Here is a 20,713-nt window from a genome sequence, read left to right as displayed (position 1 = left end):
TTTATGTGTAAAGAGTTTTTTTCAAGTACAGCATTTAAGTAAAGTTGTAAATATCCACATCACTGGTATAAATTCTGTTGTATGTTGTATTCACAAGAGCACGCAGATCATTACATGGCATAGTTCCATATAAAGTTTTTTTTTTTTTCTTTCAGTTTTTGTAACCTTTTTTTCCCCTCACATGACCACAATGTCAAATAAAAAGCTCAATTTTCATGCGCTCCAGAAAACATTTGTACATTTCTTGCAATAGGAAGACTACCGAATCATAACCATTAGCACAATTTACCAAAACAATGCATGGAAATGGCTTTGTTCTTGCAGGAGTACCTTTTTTGTTTTAAGTATTTTGAACGTAGTAGCACATAGACTTTTTGAAAACACAGTCTACTCCATAGGATTATGTAAAACGGATACCGACAGCTGCTTGCCTCATAGACTGTACATATAGAACACATATTCTATACAGTCTATGGCTTGCCTAGTCTCATCATGGACCTATGTAAAATTAGTCATCCAAACGGTAGATGGTGCTATAGTTCACATTCACGCTTCGATGTTAAGAATACGAAAGGTTCTTCCTGTCGCTTGTTGTAAACACGTGTGCAAGTGGACCACATAACTAATCCAAGAATATCTCCAAATCTGTCAAAATGCCTAAAGTAAAAGCAGAGAAAAAATCTCGACAGCATCAGGAGGTGAAAAGCCAAGGTCGGTGACGCTTCAGCTTTTGCTGCTATTCCTGTGACCATTCATGAATAGCTATTTTAAGGTTCTCAGTAGCCAGTGCTGCTAACTGTTTTGGAGTAGCAGCTAATGCTCACGTTAGAGAGTTGTAGGTTATACTTTTCGTAAGGGATTGTTTCTAGTCCTTGTGTTGTAAAAGATTTGTGTCATCACTACAGGTATTATGTTCAATACTGGCATTGGCCAACACATCCTGAAAAATCCTCTGGTTGTCAACGGTATCATTGAAAAGGTGGGTCAGTTTTGTCTTTTCAGATTGTAACGTTATAGTATGTAAGCCTAATGTCTCCAATTGATACTTGATAATGTATGTGACTTTAACACCTCCTTGTTTGGGTGTGCTCAAAAATTACCTTGAATTTGCAGGCTGCGCTTAGACCGACAGATGTGGTGCTGGAAGTTGGACCTGGAACTGGTAACATGACCGTGAAACTCCTGGAAAAGGCAAAAAAGGTAGGCTACCTGGGATAACCTTTGTGGACTGCCTGAATGTGATGTGAAATGTGATTGTTGTTTGTTTTGCAACTTCTCTAACCTTTACCTTGTTCTTATATTGTCCCATCAGGTTGTAGCCTGTGAGTTGGACACTAGGTTGGTTGCGGAACTTCAGAAGAGAGTACAGTGCACGTAAGTATTAAGTTGTATCAAAGGCATACCATCCCTGGCCATCTTGGCATATCTCTAAAATGCCCACCTGCCCAAACGATTCGATTCGATATATCGATGCATCAAATACACTTTTCTGTTAAAGCCATGGATATTTGACTTGACTGAATGCATTAAGATACTGTATATTACAGTTTTCAATATTACTTATGTTTTCATCCAGTGGGATATCAAGTATGCAAATATGTGATGTTTGTGCTAAGTTGGATAAAGTAAGAAAAGTTGTAAGATAGAATGATGTTAAAGAGGGTAACTGTCGTGTGTATTTTTGTCATACCTGTGTCTAGCTTAGCATGATTATTCTGTTATGTACATCACCCTCATGCAGGGTAAGGATTTGGTAAGAGGGATAAGATGGGGTTGGCTGGAGCTAACAAACCTTTACTCTTCACAGACCAATGCAGACAAAGCTACAGATCTTGATTGGAGATGTCCTGAAAACAGAACTGCCCTTTTTTGACGTCTGTGTTGCCAACTTGCCCTACCAGGTATGGCGCATGTAATTTCTTGTTTAAAACAATTAGAATGTTTTTGTCTTTTAAAGTTAGCAATGGAGTATTGACCTTATTTGGTAATTTGTCTTCAATGCCCAGAACATTGACTGTCTTTCCTTCCCCCCCTCTATAGATTTCATCTCCTTTTGTGTTCAAGTTACTGCTTCACCGGCCTTTCTTTAGGTAACATCACTTCACAGCACAGGGAATGTTGTGGCATTTATGTTGTGCAGAGTTCCACTGACTGATCACTAATGTACACATGTTGAATACTCGACTCAGGTGTGCAGTCCTGATGTTCCAGAGGGAATTTGCCATGCGACTGGTGGCCAAGCCCGGTGACAAGCTGTACTGCAGGCTTTCCATAAACACACAGCTGCTCTCACGAGTAGATCATCTCATGAAGGTATTGGATTGTGGTGTTTAATCTGTCAGTTTCTTTATGCGTTTCCCCTACAGATGAGCGCAGAACTTTTGTAGTTGTTCAGTTGTGTTTGATCAGAGTTTTCAGAATTGTGCTTTTATTTGTATTGTTAAACGTAGGTGGGAAAAAATAACTTCCGTCCACCCCCTAAAGTGGAATCCAGTGTGGTTAGAATAGAGCCAAAGAATCCTCCACCTCCAATTAATTTCCAGGTAAGTCCTGTCATTTGAGCCCTAAAAAGGAGGTGTTTGTCCACCGATTGGTGGCTAGTGTCCAAGGGTGGGATGGGGAGAGCTGACGAAGACCATGATATAATGTATAATTCAGGAATCTGTTGTGGCAAAGGTCTCGGCCAAGTCGTAATTCATCTTTCGTTAGATATGTGAATAACAGAGAATTTGAACCATAGCAAAATGGTAGCCCTCTGATTCTGAAGCCGATGACCCTGGTTTATAAATAGAATGTCTAGGATTGTTTGTGTAGGGAAATTAATATAAAAATAGATGTAGCCCTATTTATACAGGAGGAAATCATTCAAGTTAATGCAAATAGGCATGCATGCTCTGTGCAATGGTGTGTTTTGTGATTATCTTGAAACTTTATACGTTAGTCTTGTCACTTATTCCGTCAACCATACTGGTCTCTTGATGTGGAACAGAAAGGCTCCACGCCAGCTTGAAACATTAACCAGTGAGATTATCTTTGGCCAATAAAGGCATGCTCTGACTTGCTTCTTCTTTGCTTTGTGGTGCGATTCTGGTGTTCGTCATTACTCGTAGTCAATTGGCCTTGGGGAAGCTCACTGGCCTGGGGCGAGTAAAAGAGCATATCAAGTTGGTTTAGGTTACTAGCCTGTTCGTGTCAGTTTTTCTGGCCATCACAGTCACAAGTAATTTCAGTTCCTGGCTAACAAAAAGAGGGGTTCATTACAATGTAATGGAAAAAAAAAAAAACACCTATGTGATAGTGACTTTTTTTGGGGTAAGTGTGGGGAAATTGTGTTAGAGCCTGCTACTGCTTTAGCTATGTCTTTTAACAGCATGTCTGAACATTTATTTTCCATATTTAACAGGAGTGGGACGGTTTGGTTAGAATCGCATTTGTTAGAAAGAACAAGACACTCAATGCAGCCTTCAAGTACGTACTACTGCTTCTGTTGTAAATTATAGACAATAGTTTTAGTGGGAGGATATAAAAGTAATTTTCCTGTTACCTCTCAGGTCCACAGCAGTGGAACAGCTACTGGAGAAGAACTACAGAATCCACTGTTCTTTGCACAACATTGTAAGGCTATTTTACTTACTAAGAAATCAAACATATTTTCATGGTCCTTGCTTCCTTAATCACAAAGCATCTTGTGTTTAAATATTTTACATCATCCAACAGGACATCCCACAAGACTTCAGTATCACAGCCAAAATTGAAAGCGTTCTCCAAGAGGCAGGATTCAGTGAAAAGCGGGCTCGTTCCATGGACATAGATGATTTCATGGTGTAAGTGATGCAGCAATGAACACATACGCCCTCACACTAAATAATGTTGACTTAACTATACAAAGCAACAGATGAAGTGGAAGAAAGTCCTCTGATTTAACCTCAATCATTAACCATTAAATGAAGTCAGTTGTGCAGATAAAGAAATATGTTGAACTGTTTAATCTACAGACTTCTCCATGCCTTCAACTCTGCTGGGATCCACTTCTCATAACCCTGAAGGAGCAACCCCTGGATTGTATCAAAACAGCCTTCAGTGAGGAGAATAACACAGAGGACCCCTAAACTGATGAAAACGGCTGTGAGCCAATAGTGGTACTTCATTTGAGAGACCATCTTCAGATTCTGAACTGCCGCTGCTGTGTAAAATGAACATTGCATCAAAACCGGCACACAGATTTCTATAGCGTTGCAAATATCACAAACTATGTCAGGGGGAAGAGCAATAAGACTGTTTTAATGTGTGTAAAATAAGCAGTTACATAATTTATGGATGTACGATGTGTTGCTTGACCCTTGACTACACATCTGTTCTATATGTCTTTGTAAATACCTTAACCTAACTAAAACTAAGAAATCCAACTTAAAAAATCAAAAGGAATCATCTCCACCTATTAACTCAAAAACTGTCCTGAAATCACAAGAAATCCCTAATAATGCTTAAAAACTGTCTTGAAAGGACTGACCAACAGTCCAGCTGTGGTTTTATTTCTGACCTTTGCGGTCACCTTCACAGGGCTTCATCCTCTTGCCCTTTTCCTCCTTGGTTCTCAGTGTCCTTGTGGCTGCCCTGTCCCTGGCTAAGAGCTGCTGCTTTGTGTCTGGCCCTGGCTCATGGCTCTGACTACTGCTCTGGTTCTGGCTCTGCGGGCCTGGGTCACCTGTCTCCCAGTCGGCCTCGTACGTGCGACAGATTCTCGCTAGGCCTTAGAGAGAGAGAGGAGACAAAGGAGATTGTTAATCCGCTTGGTACTGTAAGAACAGGGACTAAATGGAAGGTGGGTAATCAGATTGGGTTTTCCCCTTTACACACAAAAGACTGCTCCTACTGCTGTGTTTCTATCCTTAATTTTATGGAATTTTGTAGCACTTAAGTACATTAATGTTTTCACTTTGGCTAGTGACATACTTTAATACAGTTTACCCCTAAGGAGTGTGTGATTCAGTTCTTATGAATCAGAAAAATAATGATTTGGACCACTTATGTATACATACACAAACCTCGTCCATTAGTTATGATGTAAAACGCCTGGGTCAAAACACAGCAAACCTGAAAACGTACCTCATGTCAAATCAGTCTTTATTTAGCCACCAAAACATTTGGTGTAAATGCTGAAAACATCAGTAATGTAGAATAGTTCGGCCCTAATTTTACTCATGTTTTGTTTGTTTTTCTTTTATACAAAGCGTTTAGTGGTGTGATATTCATGATCATCAGTACTACATGTAAGGAAGTAGTAGTTGTTAGCCACCTCATGGTTTGATATGGCACAAAAACCAAACACTAGACGTAGAGTCATAGGAGACGTGGAGTATAACAAGGTAACTAACAAGGTAAACAATGAAAAGTGCATCTTAATTGCAACTCATTCTCTTCAACAGAAAGCAGCATTACTAACCTGCCCACTGACGTACAACAAGAAAACAGAATTACTGTAGTGAGAGAACACAGGAGCTCAAAAGAAACCGTGAAAGCGAACATTCCGTGTGATGCCTGTAGAACATGGTTATCAGTGATTAAAGCCTGCTAAAAAACTGATCTTCAGAACAACTTCATCTCGGGAGGAAAAACTTAAAAACAACTACGCTAAATAAAATATAGGGGGGAGGTATCCACTGAACCAAGTAAGCATCCATACAAAGAAAAAAAAAAAACATTAAAAAGAAATAAATAAAACAACAAAGAAACTAGAATAATAAAATAAAACTTCTGACAACCATCATGATCCTGCACATACAAGGAAGTCCTTCACATTTCATGACTACCGTGTCCGTTCTTTCTGTCCACCCAACTCCTCCGAATGGTCACATGAATGTAGACGATGAACACTGACTGTCTATTGGTAAAAACAAAGAAGAAACTGCGAAGACGCTGAAAGGATCATGGCTCCTCTTTTTTTTTTTGTCTCAACATAATCTGAACTCTGCGGGGTCGGGCCTAATCATCTAGTGACACGCTCCGTTGCATTAAAATGTGCAGTAAAATGCGCACATAAATGAACACAGAGAGCCTTTCCACCGACTACAGGGCACGAGGTCTCTTGGGATTGATCTGCTTACTGGCTTGTTCCTCTTCCTGGAGTGCAGAGCGGAATGACCTCACTTTATCTGTTAATAAAAAGAGGGATGAAATGAGTACAACTACCCAAAAGTAGCTGATGTGTTATGCTCAGGGTTGTACCTTCTACAAGATATGAGGAACATGCTTGTAATGAAATCATGCAGTTATAATTATTTTGAGAAATCAATAATAAAAAAAAAAGCATTACCTCTAAGTTCAACTAAGATATCAATTCGTTGGTCCAGAATCTGCTCCAGTTGGGAGGAGTAGGCGTCTGCATCATAATCCACCTCCTCCGTCATGTCCATCAGAACCTTTTCCTCCTCCAGCCACCGGATGGACTCCTGCTCAAAACCAATCGAGATCAATCCAGTCAACTCCTCTACTGAAGACTGTACACACACACACTAAATCCCTTCCTTGGATGTCTGAATCTGCTCCATGAACTGAACTCAGGCTACAGTTAAGTTAGCTAAACTAATAAAATCGGGCTGGTGTTTTTTTTGCGCAATTCTGCATACAGAAACTGCAGTACAAACATCACCTCCTCAGCGGAGGAAGTGAAGTGGGCAGGTACAACAACCAAGGTTAGAAACAGGATCAGTCACCTGGAAGACGGCCCTGTGGTCCTCCAGCACCTGCTCCTCCATCTCCACCATCTGGGACACGGCCTCATGGAAGGTGAAGAGCTGAGGGGATACTTCCTCCTCCTACAACACCACACAAAAGACATGGGCACAAGTAACATTACTTACTGGGGGAGGTCAGCAAGGATGGGCACGCATGATGAGAACAAATACCAGGGGTCAACAGGAACTCGGCCTTCAGTTCACATTAAAGAGAGAGAGTTTGGATTCAAAATGGTTAAATTCAGAATTTTTACTGCTGACACGGAACAAAACGTCCCTAAGGGTCAGAGCATAAATTCTAACAGTCCAAAACTGTATTTTCTGCTCACAGTATCTCACAATAAATGACAGCTGGAAGTAGCAGGGGTAAAAAACAGTGGCTGTTGCCCTTTGGGTCTTACATTTTGCTCACAGAGCAGCTTGAGGTCGTCCCTCTGCGGGGAGTTGCTGATGTCCCACTCCTCGTCCATCAGGTCCAGCTGGCTGACGGCGTGGATGTTGGGCCGGCTGCTGCTCTCCACCACCGCGCTGGGGTCCACGGTCAGCTCCTTCACCCTGTCGCCATGCAAGACCAGAGTTTCAGACACCTCAAGGAACCTCAACAAATTTCAGCTGGAGTCATAGGTGTACTGATGCCACCATACACAGCCAGTAGGCACTAGCCAGCCTAACACCACAGTCTGTCATTACCAATCCACTTTTTGACTAAAACAGTTTTTAAAGGAACACGCCAACATTTTGGGAAATTAACTTATTCGCAGAAGGGTATAAATCATCTTATGTAACTCGGCAAATAAGTTAATTTCCCAAAATGTTCACTTAAAAACTGCTTTACCAATTGCCCAATACAATACAGAACCTGTCAGATTTAGAGTCATCAGGCCATCCTGTAGCCTATTCCCACACTGCTCTCTCCACACACCGTGACCTCAAGTGGCTGCTAATGGTCTCATCTTGAACGTGCCCCACAAGTACAACCACCATACAGAACAACAGTATCATTACCAAAAGTGGAAAAAATTAAGCTTTTTAACCAAATCACAAAAGAGTAGCACTTTGAAGATGCAACACATAAGGGTTAGGAGGCAAAATGACAGACAGCCGTGAGGACTTTTAAAAAGCTTTGAAATGAAAGGCGTTACTCTGCCACAAGCGCAATAGCGACAGCAACAGCAATGACGAACATGGGCCCCAACGTCCATATGAATGGAGAATGTTACTCATGGTGCTTTTGTGCTGCATCATCCTTATGAGAATTGTGTGCATTTCTTGCATGCTGGTGCCCTTACATGCACAACCACGTAGAAAACAGCATGAGGAGAAAAAGGAGAAAAGAGGGGAAAGGGAGAAGCTCGTATGGGTGCCAGTGAGATGAGTGGCGGGGGAGAGAAGTAGGAATGCCGTCATACTCATGGGCGGGAGAGAGCTCAGAGCGATTTCCTCCGCCCTGGGAGAAGGGGATGTCCGAGGGACAGATCCCAAACTCCTTCACTCTGAGGACCGCCGGACAGGACGAGAGAGGACAGGGAGACACACAGAGAGGAGACGAGAGGGTCAGGACAACAGGCGGTTTGGACAGGGAAAAAAACGACTGTTCCCAAAGACCCCACCACCACCACCACCCCAACAACCTCTTCAAATCCTGCTCAGTAGAGAGAGAAATGCCCACTTCAACACTGGTCACTTCAATCCAATAGACACGGCTGGACGAACCAAAGAACAGTTTCCAGGCTGCTGAGCGCTAAGCCTACCATGGGAATTCCTACTGCAGCTTGAGCTTGAGTGACGCAACACTGAAGGAAATGACTATGTAGTACACAGCATTGGGTTGTTGTTCAATCCTTCAATCCAAATTGTTTGACAAAAGCTCATTGAATATGGTGGGTCCACACCTGTTGGCATAGCGTAGCGTGTTCAAGGTGTTTTCACAGGAGGCCATACCAGGAGAGATGGTTGCAATCTGGGAAGGAGAGAGAGAGAGAGAGAGAGAGAGAGAGAGAGAGAGAGAGAGAGAGAGAGAGAGAGAGAGAGAGAGAGAGAGAGAGAGAGAGAGAGAGAGAGAGAGAGAGAGAGACATTAGTGAGCCACAAAACAAGCCATCCTTTTCAGGCAGTACAAAGCAGGCATTTTCAGTGCTATCTGGCAGAGGGTGAAGAGAGACGGCCAGTGACGTCAGTGAAGAAGAGTGAAAGAAAACTCACTGAAAGAAAGTACAGAGGAAAGGAATGAGGTAAAAAGAAAAGGAAGAACTCACCATGCATGTCCTGGAGTTCTCTCCGATGAAAGAGTCTCGGAGCACCTGGGTGAGTTTGCTGGCTCTGAAAGGCGTGTGCGGTTTGTTGCGTCCCAGGGCCCTAATACATTCCTGTTCAGACGGAAACATAAAGTAGACCGTTTAGCAAGGAGCCGAGTGCTGCTGCTGTTGAGGCTAAAAATAAATGTGGCAGGTAACCTTTAGAAAAAAGGGGAACAACAAATAAAAACTGCTTACAAAAAACAGGAGGAAGAAAAAGGCTTTGAAAATGCAGCCAGGTAATTTAACTCACAGGCCTCTTTGAGGTGAAAAAAAAGAACTACTGTAGACTATTCACCCTTTTAATGCCCAAAAATATAGAGCATCTTCCTTTGTTAGCATGGCTAAAGGCACAGACGGATCACAAATCAGAACACCAATAAACCTCTGAGTGTAAACAACCCTCAATGGAGAAAACTCAAAACAAAAGAAACAACCACAGGCCATGTAAAGCAGTGGTTCTGCCCTAATACCTTCAGTGCAAGCAGGCTCTTGTTGATCTCGGCTCCCTCCAAGCGTGTCTGGCGGTCAGCGCTCGAGGTGTCTGCCCCGCGCTCGTTCCCCGCCAAGTCAATGAGGGAGAACTTCCCGTGCATCTTGCCTTTCCGGCGCAGAATGATCTGGAAGACGGCGTGACTGCGGGACGAGTGGGCATTGGCAGACGTCTGGCCTGATGTCCTGAAGCAAAGACAGAGACAAGCAGATTCACATTAGAAACATAGAGACAGAATCTTATAAAGCAAATGACCTCAAGTCAACTAGTCTCAAATACCTTGTAGAACATCAAACAAGAAAACAAGGGGGCTTGCCATCACATTTTGATGTGCCACTTCCATTTCACAAGTGAATATGGAACATCATGCAGCTCATGGTAATGATAATCTTTACAATATCAATATCATGAATAATGCTGGCAACATGGTAACATAATGACTGCGAGTGGTAACATGAATAATAGAAGAACAGGAGTTGACCCATTCCACAGGACATCCTTGGTGCATCCTCGGTCACCTTGCGCTTGAGAGAGACAGAGTTTGTGTGTTTGTGTGTGTGTGTGTGTGTGTCACACCTGCAGCTGTTGCCGACCTCGATGAGCTTGAGGACGTCCTCTGTACAGCGCACCTCGCGCTCCTGCAGCCCCACCACCTGCACCTGCTGCTTGCCGTCTTCCAGCACGCGCAGCTTCGCCTTGCGGTTCAACAGGTCAAACACCTGGAGCACAAACGCTACCAGGTGAGCTATGCCACAAAACAACTCTTACAAGCTCAGGTGAGCTGCGCCACAAAACAACTGTGTTTCCTCTACGTTTATTTCAGCATGGCGGCCCCCCACGGTTTAATTAATACCGCCACGGTATCAGAATCAGGGCAGACGCACATTTGCTTTTTAAATAATCCTGCGACATATCCTCGACGTATCCTGCTGGCTGCCGCTCACATTGCAATTTAACAATAAGTAGCCTAAACTAGTCAGAGGTTATTATGGCCCATCCTGTTTCAGTTCACAACTAGGCCTACAGTAGGCTATTCATCGAACATCTATCAACAATATAAGCTAACAATGAGTACCTTATACCTATGTTAATTTTTATAAGGCTATCACAATTAAAATAATAACCATATGGTAGTAGGCAGACAATCTGTTTTGTTTTGCGAGCAAATACATTTAGCAAATAGTATATAAATGGAATAAAGTTCCTTAAAAATTACCACGGAGGTCTGATTTGAATGACAGCTAGCGGAGCCAATAAGACAACATAATTACCATTAGAATGAACTTAGCTTGGCTGTTAGCCTGGTCGGGACCAGGCTAGGTGCAGAGAATAAATCCCCATGGTAACTTATGTGCCATCTCTTTTGTGAAACCAAGTCAAGGCTAAATTCATCCAGGATAACCAAAAAAATCCCAGCTTAATCGCTTATCTAGGTTTTGTAAAATACCACTCTGGTGAGCCATCTTACAAAACAACTCTTACAAGTTCAGGTGAGCCATCTTACAAACAACTCTTACAAGTTCAGGTGAGCTATGCCACAAAACAACTCTTACAAGCTCAGGTGAGCCATCTTACAAAACAACTCTTACAAGCTCAAGTGAGCCATCTTACAAAACAACTCTTACAAGCTCAAGTGAGCCATCTTACAAAATAACTTTTACAAGTTCAGGGCATGTGGCAATACGGGAAATACAGTAATGCAGTTTTGAAGCCGGCAAAACCCACTGTCATAAGTACATATTTGATATCACAAAATACAAGTAGAAATAATACAAATGTTTATAAATATTTTTTTTCATAAGATTGCCTTCACTGCATTTTCATTGTCTTACACACTGAACATGAATACGTCGTTGAAAATGTATCGCACAATTTACCTTTCCACTGTAGATCTCAAAGAAGGTTGCGTATACTTGAAGGTCCAGCTTCTTGTAGATGGGTTTCTTCAGCATTAGAAATACATCCCGAGCTGCACACAATAGAGACATCAAACTGAGTGTGATAGGGTCAGTGTTAAAACAAATGAAGTAACGGTGGCTGAATTATCACAGTACAGTACAGTACAATCTGCTCTAAGTTACCTGCTAAAGCATAGACTCCCTTCGAGCAATCCTGGTTCTTTCCTGAAAAGTCTCCCCCCATGGTCTAAATTGCAGGAAATCAAGACATATTAGTGTTGTATGATGGGAAGTGTATCAATTTTTTTTATTTTTCTGGAAAGAAAACAGCTACATTTTCAACTGAAATGATATTCCATTGACTTACATGGGTTTTCCCACTTCCTGTTTGTCCATAGGCAAAACAGGTCGCCATCCCCCGTTCAAATATGGTCTCCACTAGCGGCCTGGCCGTAAATCTGATAGGGAGGTGAAACACGTCACTGAAACTTTTTGAATCTCTCCGTGTTCACCTCTCTGCTTGTTCTACCAGTTCCTACGGTTCAACTGAGAGTGGCGCTGACATAAACAAACGTGCACATAGCACAGAATCAAAAGCTCAGTGTTGCTCAAGCTCACAAGCTCAGCTTAGGAGAGGTTTTAGTGTCTTTGAGCATGTAACCAGGGGATCCAGTTAAGGACCTAGCATGACTTAATTAAACAGACATACACAAACACCAGTGGGTGTGTGTTGCAATGACGTGTTTCTGTCTCGTTTGTCCACAGGGTGGGGCAGCAAATGACACACAAATGGGAATACTATGACATCCTGAATGAAATTCTAGTGTGCTTAGACGTTTACTGAGAGAACACAACAGCCTCAACAACAATGCCTAAGAGTTTTTCTATAAGGTTATAGGCTTTGTGTGAACCTGAATTATGAATTTCTAACTTTGAGCCAAATTTGTTACCAGTGGTTTTAGGTACTACAATGTAAGTGACAAAAAGTAGAACTGAAAGGACACAGAAAAAGTTAATTACCTATAAACCATTTCATTTGTTGTACTTTCATCAAAGGCATAGTCAAAACGGAACGTCTGGTTCTCCAGGTATCGCGTCAGATCAACTTTCTGCTTAGGTTCGTGGACCATGACGACATCTTTGCTGGGGATGGTGATCACATCCAAGTCCTTCACTGTGAGCTCTAAAAGGAGAAGGGAGATTTTGATGCAGCCACTTCAAGCAAGAGAACCAAGGGTCAAAGATCAGTAATAGCTTTCCATGAATGTGAATTAAATTCACTTTGACACAGAGTGGTCATAGCAGGGCGCCGGTTTCTTTTAACTAAATAATAGGAAATTAGTTACATGGTGAATAACAAATTAAGTTTTTTAGCAACATTACTTTTCAATTTGCAAAAAAGCCAACACTCTGTGTGAGAATATGATTAGAATTTTAAAGTAATTTGCCTGCATCTTTAATTGGCATGGCAACTGGGACTCACCAGTAAAATAGGCATGCAATTTCATGCAATACCTGTATCACAATACCTCACAGTGCTACTTTTGAAAAAAGATAACAGTGCTTGATAAAGTTGTAAAGTAAGCCAAAGAGCATCCTTGTAGCCACATCCCTGTTCCTTAGCATAGAGGCATGAAGATTAACCACTAGGACCTCAGGAAACTCAGACATTTCTGTTTTTCCACTAAGGACAGATTAGAAGATGACTAGCCAACCAGCGAACCAAATGTACGCAGACATACAGTATGGTCATCTGGACATGATTAATCTTTCTACCAAATAGAATAATATGGCTGCGTAGGACCCACCTTTTTTGTTCAGAGGACGTTTCCTGACACATACGCATATTCGATGCTCCTCAATCTGACAGGGGGAAAAAAAAGTATTGGCAAGTGATCATCTGAACCACATTGAAATAATTTCCATCAATAACTATCTCCTTTATCTGCCTTGACAACAATGTGCACTACAATCTGTAGAAACATCTACAGCACACATTCTTCTACTATTACTGAGGTTACTTCAGCGACCTTGGCAGATCAGAGCGCTGCGTCCTTACTCACCAGATCAGAAGTGGTTAAAGGCCTGTAGTCCAGGCTAGCTCGGAACTCTCTGATCATCTGCAGAATCTCATAGTTTGGAACAGTGGTGTCAACTTCCTGCAGGATCAAAAAGTGTGAGGAAATGTGTGCCTTACAGACTTTGTATATTCAGAGAAATGACGTATATATGCATGCAACGTGTGCCTTACAGATTATGTATATTGAGAAATGCCCTATATCTGCATGCATATGTGTGTGTGTGTGTGTGAGATTTGAGAGGGAGGCGCATGGATTCTGACCTGCGCTCGCTTCTCTCTCAGCTCCTGCTGCTGCAGTCGTCGTCTCTCTCTTTTCTCCTGCAGCTTCTCCACTTCCTTTACGCAGTTCGACTTCCTCCTCGCTGCACAGCAAGCACAGAAAGAGGAAAGGAAATGTGAGAAGGGGGGGGGGGTTGGGGTGTCCAGAACAATCAGCAACCTTGCACTAAACAAAAGAGACTCGTGAAACCCTCTGAAAAGAGCCTTTTTTCATCTCAAACAGTCTCCCTCCCTCCCCTCTCTCTCTCTCTCCCCCATTTTCTATCCCTCCATGTCTGTAGTGTGCCGGGGGCCAACAGCCAGTGGCTCTGACAGTGGAGACAGGAAGATAACAGAGGCAGCTGGAACACGACAGAGCCAGAAACCCATCCTCTTTATTCATTGTCCCCTGTTCTCTCCCTCTCTCTAGTCCGTCTCCTCTTCTTTATTCCCTGCGCTGCTCTCCTACAGTCACTAAGATTCAGCCTGGATTCAGCCTGAAGCCTGTGACAGCAGGCGAGCCCAGACAAACCTGAAAACCACACTAATTAAATATGCAAAGAGAGGGAGGCCGACCGGAGGATCACACCAAATAACTGACCCAATTTTGACTTTGGTGTATTGACAGAAAGGCAGTAAAATGCAGTTTGTGGATGATTTGCTAATGCAGGCAATTTGACTATGCAAACCACACTGTGGACAGACGGTTGAAATTGTCTGCGAGGCACAACAGCCAAGGAGAATCTTGTAGGAGTTTAGCATGCAGCAGGAGGGCTTAGCTTAGCATTTAGCACAAACCACTGTCAAGAGTAGACAGATTAATCTGATCTAATTCAATCACGGGACAAGCCAGGTCAAGACTAGGTCAGAACAGCACAACTTCACGGGAGAACGTGAGGAGGGGTGAGGGGGTGGCGAATGCACCAAACACGAAGACGACCAAACAGGCCAAGTCCGCCAATCCACCTTAAGAACTGTTACACAATTAAGAGCCAAACACATGGGGGGAAAGCGGCTTCCTTCTGACTCCACGGACTCCGCAGGCTATCTGTTGGACTGCAGCTCCCCATACGCTGGGGCTAGGGACTAGGCCGGGGAGGGGCTTACCGTTCTGTAGCTGCTGGGCGGTCTGGCTCTGGGTGGGCTGGGCTGGCTGCGAGGTTGGGGGAGGCACGGCTGGCTCAGGCTGCTGCTGGTACTGCTGCTGGGCAGGCCGGGCACGGGTGGAGCCAACTTCAAACACACAACACAACATGAGGCTCAGTGCACAGCAGAGAGACATGTTCTGTGGGGTATACTACGAATCTCGATTAGTGGGTTAGCGAGGTATGTTGCGCTCAAAGTCAGGGTATGCTGTGACACGAAAGTGGATCTGTTTTAGTGTCGCTATATCACCATGGTATCTTATGCGGTCAACCAAACCTGGTCGGGAGGAGGTTATGTGCTAAGTTATAGCTCAAATCGTGTAATCTATCACCCACTGACCAATCAATTGTCTTAAAAACGAAGTTCTCACACGTGTAGGATTCTGTCATATATCTTACAGGTGGAGCTCCGCCTCTACTAACATTTTGGATCTCGAATGCGCTTTAATAGTGCTGTGCGTGCAAATATCCCACTAATGGACGTGCATACCATACAACAACTGATGACAATTGATTTATTTGATGTTATAGGTTAGACACAAAAAATGACGCAGTGTAGACTACACTATCGCTCATAAATGCGGAAGTAATTGCTTTTTAATAGAGGCGGTCTTGTGCGTCTCCACGTTTCACGATTGGCCAACGTCATCCCAACACCGAGAACGCGCACAGATCTGAGCTGAAAGCCTAGTTTGACAAATATATTACATAACTGCTATCGTAGTATCACTTACGTATACCCCCGAGTCAAGGCTTTGTCAAGCCTCGATATGTCTACATAGCCTAGATATGTCTAACGTGCTTCGTAGTATACCCCACGGGTCTTAGAACACAGAGGTGGAGTGACCATGAATAGAAGCAAAACACTAAACAGCCAATAGAATCAACTAAGGATTTGGAATTGCTGTGCAGATTCCTGAATGCAGAGGCAAAAGAGACATGCTTACCTCTGTTGTCTCTGGACGGGACTTCATTTTTTACAGGTGCGATGGTTCGTCGGTTCTGCACAAGATGGTGCAACACGAAGAAATCAACCGTAAGATATTGAAAAAAATTGGCTACACTATCTTACAGACTGTGTACTTGATCTGAAGTATAAGTCTGAAGTCGTTAGTGCAAGGACACTTCTTTTTAAGTAAACACCTCCAAAGGGCTATAAATTCTCAGTCTGTGTACGGTGACCTAATTCTATTATCCCCACCACCAACAAAAAAAAGAAAGAAAAAAAATATTTCACAAAAGGGTATTCTGTGCTGAGATCTCCACAGCTTGCCTTTTTTCCAAAAAGGAGGTAATCCTATCTGTTCCTGATCAAACTGGCTGATGAAATCCTTAGCGGCCCCCCCTTCTCAATAATCTAATGTAACACCAGAGCCACCACAGCTATCTCTTTTCTGAGTCAAAAATGCACAGATTCCTCTGCACCTATAAATGTAATGGCTTCCCAAAGACAGAGTGCCTACCTTTGGTATCTTGTTGACCTTGGTGGCGCTGGCTGTGGGGGGAGGAGGAGTCACCGGGCTCAGGATGACCTCTTCCTCAGGGGCCACGTCTGGATTGAGAGAGAAGATGCTCTCCAGGTCAATCTGAAGAGAGACAGGACATGTTTTAGTCAAAATGCTGCTTCTGGGAGAGGGGGAAACATGATCAACTTTCACTCTGCCCTGTTGGTTGAAAAAAAGACTTAGTGATAGCACTACTAACAACTGGACATGCTAAATCTAGCATTTACCACTTGCCAATCCCCCTCTAGAACTGTCACTCGATTCTATGCGAGTAGTGCTTATTTTTGCACTAAGAAGTCCTTGTTGACTGCACCTTAATTGTTTCCCTTTTTGTAAGTGTTTTTTGATTAAAAGCGTCATCTAAATGACTTAATCTAAATGATAGACCTTAGGCTTCATTTTGCTAGTGGAATGCTGAACGATGACATGAAAAGGAATCTCTTCAATGTGCCAAAGCAGCACTGGATCACTGGCATTTTTAGTTTCACGTATTCCTTTATGCTTTTTTTAAATTCCTAAGCCCCATTCCACTCTCTGCAGCAGAATTGAGTCTCGCTGCACCCTTGAATTTAAAAAGCAATAGAGCACTTGTTATCCCATGTCTGACACATCAAACACACACCCCACATCCTCGTGTCTAAGCGTTCAAAACCACCTTAACGCTGTGTAAAGAACAACCCCGCCACTAAGCCCCGTCTTGGCAGCAGCAGCGCCTTCCTGCCAGCCACGTCGTCTGCCGTGAGCAGCCCGTTACATTATTCACAATGTTTAAAGAGCGACGCGGTTGTACCATGCTACTGGCATACCTCTTTCCCTTTGGTGTCTCCGTTCTCGATCCACTCCACGGTGACACTGTCGTTCTCCTCATTCAGGGAGGTGACCATCGCTTGGTGTATTCGCCCTGAGGGGCAGGGGAGGAAAAGCGAGAGAGGGCAATAAATATACAAACATAAATAAAAATATAAAAATAAAGGGTCACCTTAGGATGCAGAGTGAAGTGCTCATGAAAATTTGACAGCGTTGCAGGGCAACGTGCGTGCTTCTTGCCTCTGGAAGCGCTTGCACTTCCATGTTTCCCACGCACTGAGCTTACAGCCCTTGGCTCCAAGATTCCGTTAAGTGCTGCACTCTCAGTACAAAGTCTTGTTGGGTTGATATCTGCTGTCTTGTGACTTGCTTTAAAACACTTTAGTCTACCAGCTGAGATGAGCTGATGACTGCATGCACTATGCACATATAATAGTGATAGATATCAGTGTTTCCCATACATTGACTTATTTGTGGCGGCCCACCACAATATCAACATTGACCACCACACAATGATTTTCCAAGTTGTACTAAATTGTGCTTAAATCTGGTTAGCATCATAACCACGCTGTGCTAATTTGTTAAAAACTGTTGTATTCAAGTTAATTCTGCAAACCAACCACCACAAATGGAATTCAATTTTGCGGGAAACACTGGATATACATTTATTTTCAGGCATTTCTGCTCTTCTCTCTGATCTACATTTCGGTATATTCCTACTCACTGTAATCATGGAAAACAACAGTGTCCATTATTTATGAGTCTGATGATTCTTTGAGCAACTCTCAGCAGGGTTCTGTCTCTAAATCCACATCAGCAACATAATCCTTCTGCATTACTTGAGCTTGCAAAAACATCAGATCAAATGGAAATACTGCATAAGCTAAGAGCAAGAGGTCCACTGCTTATCCACAGTCTATTAATTGAGTCACAGGCAGAGAAATCACAGATGGGCTTCTCATCACATAAAATCAGAAGCATGTGACACCAATAGAGGAAACAAATTGTAAAAACTGGTATAAGAACTCAAATCTTAACAGGCTGTTTGAAACTGACATATGTTCTGGAATCATCTAAAACCACTTGGACATATATCTGCCCTTTCCCCCATTCCTCAAATGTCTCCAATGACAGAAGTCTATCATCCATTTGCATTTTTTCATCAGCATTACCTACTGTCCAGAATTGCCTAATTTCACAAGTCAGTTCCAGCATCAAGTCCTCCAGCCTTTTCCTTTCTATTGTACAGATCACTGTAGCAATCTAGGCAAATAGCATAGACTGGGAGAATGTCAGTAGCCTATTCTTATCATTGTTCTAACAGTTCTGGCCATTCTAGTCTAAAGCATTAAAATCAAATTCCCCTGCACGTGTGCTTGGACAAAACAAACTAGCCTATATTACATATACATATTTTGCAATAATTCTTTAAATTAAGCCCCAGGGCCACTAATTTAACTCAGAAGACGCCCGGTCCACTTTCAAGCCTCTTGTTTGCTCAACTACAGCGCTTTACGCTCTGATTGCAGCAACAGACGGATTGGCCTGTTACATGTCAGTTTGGCTTCAATGGCAACGTCTCTGGCCACTCTTAACAAACACGGACTTATCAGATAAAATGTCAAATGAGGCCAATGTAATGGAAACGAAATGCCTCACTATCAAGAGGGAACAATCTAATATATAATTACTTTACTTTTCCTATGAATTGTCCAAAAGTTGTGACATCACCAAATATGCATATGCGTGCAACTTCCCCACGACAGCAAACATCCTTCAGTGTGGCCGAACAGCATACAATGCACATAGGCTTGTTTCCTACACAACCACTGTTTCAACACTACATACTAACATAAAGGTGACTATTGTTCAAAGGTTAGTCACTATTGAAAGGCTCGTCACCATGGAGATCTTCACACATTACTGTGTCTACCTACCGTTAGCTAACCATCCACGGTGGTCGTGGAACAAGAGGGAGGTCGCGCCACATCCTGGAGACAGCTTCGTAATGTTGGGCTACCTGGCTAACTTTTTGCACGAGTTTCTCCAGAACTAAGGATGGGTAAACCAACGTTCCATGATGATAGCTTTTGAATAAGTTTTGTAACGTTAACAACAAAAACCCGAAGTTAGAATCCACAAATGAAGTCCCTTGAGCTTCAAGGTTGACTCCAATTAATACCTGCACTGACTAAGATCAGCTCAATAAAAACTTCAAAACATACGGTATATCATCCCTTCAAGTGAACATCAGCAAGTTAAGGCAACGTTACGATAACGTTACCAATAAACTTAAATACAATACAATGTTTGTTACATAGGTGGTAAGTTGCTTGCTGATTCGAAAAAAAGATTTAAGGTTATGAAATGTTGCACTCAATCTAGTTAGCAGCTATTCTCTTGGCAAGCCAGCAATCTACATCACAACCAAATTAACCAGCAGGCTATATAACTTTATACCTAAAGATGAATTACTATGTTTAACGCTAACATTATCTTGTATCTCGGACTTTGGCTAACGTAGCGTTAACTCGGATCCTCGGGGTGGGATGCCATTTACTAGAACATAACGTTACTATTAACAGCAACTGTTACTGCTTTGTGTAGTAACCAAAGCAGACCGTTTGGCTTGGCTGGATTGCAAACTGCGGCAACGCCAGATAACCAGCTAACATTACCTATTGTATTAATCGAAGGGTGCTCCGAAATAATGTTAACGTTACCTAACACGATTACGATAGGGTTAGCTTGGTAGTTGACTAGCAAGGCTAAACTAGCTATAACTAATCAAGCTGAACAAAATATCCACCCAGCTAAATATATTTAGGTAACGTTAACTGCGAATTAGCAACGGTAAATAACGTTTCTGCAAGACGCTAGCATGGCACTGCCACCCAGCAAAACGGGGTTGTGTTTGGGAGACAACCGTCGCTGTGCTTAATAACCAGACTGTTACTACAACAAAGATAAGGGACAGCAAGCTAAGTCCGATACATAGAATAGGCAGGCTAACAACTTAGCCGAACAGAACTCGACGTAAAGGCAGGGCGACATCAGACCACTGGGCTAACGTCTGTTAGCTAGCTATATTAGCAAGTCAGCTAGCAAAGCCAAGTCGAAAATGACTTGTTAGAGTTAAACTTACCATCACTCCTTTTAATCTCCACGTAAATACCGACGGTAATTCGGCCGAAATTTCCCGCCATACTTTACCGGTGGAATATATGCATATGATATATATGTACAAGAGTGTTATTATTTGAATTTATCTCATCTGTTCCGCCTTGTTGAAAGCCGGGAGGATATTACTGGGAGGGAGAGGTGCTCAGAATAAAATTGAAACGCATGCGCACAATGACCGAAACTGCGTCCCTGCAAGTTATCCTACTGTTTAGAAGTAGCCTAGCTGAGTAAGGTGTCGCCTGGGTCCGAAAAACAAGTGTTCGTCCATTATGCTTGAAGTATACATTGATCTAACTAGGATAACATTGACCAACATT

At 42.7% G+C, this 20,713-nt stretch overlaps 2 protein-coding genes across 4 annotated transcripts; one reads left to right on the top strand and one right to left on the bottom strand.

Annotated features, from left to right (window-relative positions):
- The first annotated feature begins 555 nt into the window (after positions 1-555).
- dimt1l (DIM1 dimethyladenosine transferase 1-like (S. cerevisiae)) lies at positions 556-4,974 on the top strand. The gene is made up of 12 exons (XM_048243327.1): positions 556-711; positions 906-979; positions 1,114-1,200; positions 1,313-1,374; positions 1,808-1,901; positions 2,041-2,090; positions 2,190-2,313; positions 2,451-2,543; positions 3,404-3,468; positions 3,552-3,615; positions 3,718-3,824; positions 3,996-4,974. The coding sequence occupies exons 1-12, from the start codon at positions 654-656 to the stop codon at positions 4,036-4,038; spliced, it is 921 nt and encodes a 306-aa protein (XP_048099284.1). The 5' UTR covers positions 556-653; the 3' UTR covers positions 4,039-4,974.
- Positions 4,262-20,570, bottom strand: kif2a (kinesin family member 2a). Of its 3 annotated transcripts, XM_048243324.1 has the most exons (22): positions 20,359-20,570; positions 17,213-17,307; positions 16,365-16,487; positions 15,849-15,903; positions 14,864-14,989; positions 13,760-13,860; positions 13,482-13,577; positions 13,227-13,281; positions 12,439-12,601; positions 11,786-11,876; positions 11,602-11,665; positions 11,398-11,489; positions 10,097-10,239; positions 9,501-9,705; positions 8,989-9,099; positions 8,627-8,694; positions 8,144-8,227; positions 7,136-7,289; positions 6,714-6,815; positions 6,314-6,449; positions 6,105-6,152; positions 4,262-4,750 (listed from the first exon to the last, which is right to left on the bottom strand). In XM_048243324.1, the coding sequence occupies exons 1-22, from the start codon at positions 20,417-20,419 to the stop codon at positions 4,530-4,532; spliced, it is 2,394 nt and encodes a 797-aa protein (XP_048099281.1). In that variant the 5' UTR covers positions 20,420-20,570; the 3' UTR covers positions 4,262-4,529. The 3 variants fall into 3 exon arrangements, with proteins under 3 accessions (XP_048099281.1, XP_048099282.1, XP_048099283.1); XM_048243325.1 differs by lacking the exon at positions 4,262-4,750 and having other exon boundaries at positions 5,108-6,152; positions 20,359-20,564; XM_048243326.1 differs by lacking the exons at positions 4,262-4,750; positions 8,144-8,227 and having other exon boundaries at positions 5,108-6,152; positions 20,359-20,563.
- Positions 20,571-20,713: the final 143 nt, after the last annotated feature.

Source organism: Alosa alosa, chromosome 5, assembly GCF_017589495.1.
Source record: "Alosa alosa isolate M-15738 ecotype Scorff River chromosome 5, AALO_Geno_1.1, whole genome shotgun sequence".
Lineage (NCBI taxonomy): Eukaryota > Metazoa > Chordata > Actinopteri > Clupeiformes > Clupeidae > Alosa > Alosa alosa.
The sequence above is the reverse complement of the archived record's forward strand: the minus strand, read 5'-3'. Positions and strand labels throughout refer to the sequence as shown.

Coding starts and splice junctions, on each gene's coding strand:
- kif2a (XM_048243324.1), bottom strand. CDS start 20,419: ATGGCGGGAAATTTCGGCCGAATTACCGTCGGTATTTACGTGGAGATT. Junction 12,602..13,226: donor ACGTCCTCTGAACAAAAAAG/GTGGGTCCTACG, acceptor TTCTCCTTTTAG/AGCTCACAGTGAAGGACTTG. Junction 9,706..10,096: donor GAGGTCGGCAACAGCTGCAG/GTGTGACACACA, acceptor TCTTTGCTTCAG/GACATCAGGCCAGACGTCTG.
- dimt1l (XM_048243327.1), top strand. CDS start 654: ATGCCTAAAGTAAAAGCAGAGAAAAAATCTCGACAGCATCAGGAGGTG. Junction 712..905: donor TCAGGAGGTGAAAAGCCAAG/GTCGGTGACGCT, acceptor TCATCACTACAG/GTATTATGTTCAATACTGGC. Junction 3,616..3,717: donor ACTGTTCTTTGCACAACATT/GTAAGGCTATTT, acceptor ATCATCCAACAG/GACATCCCACAAGACTTCAG.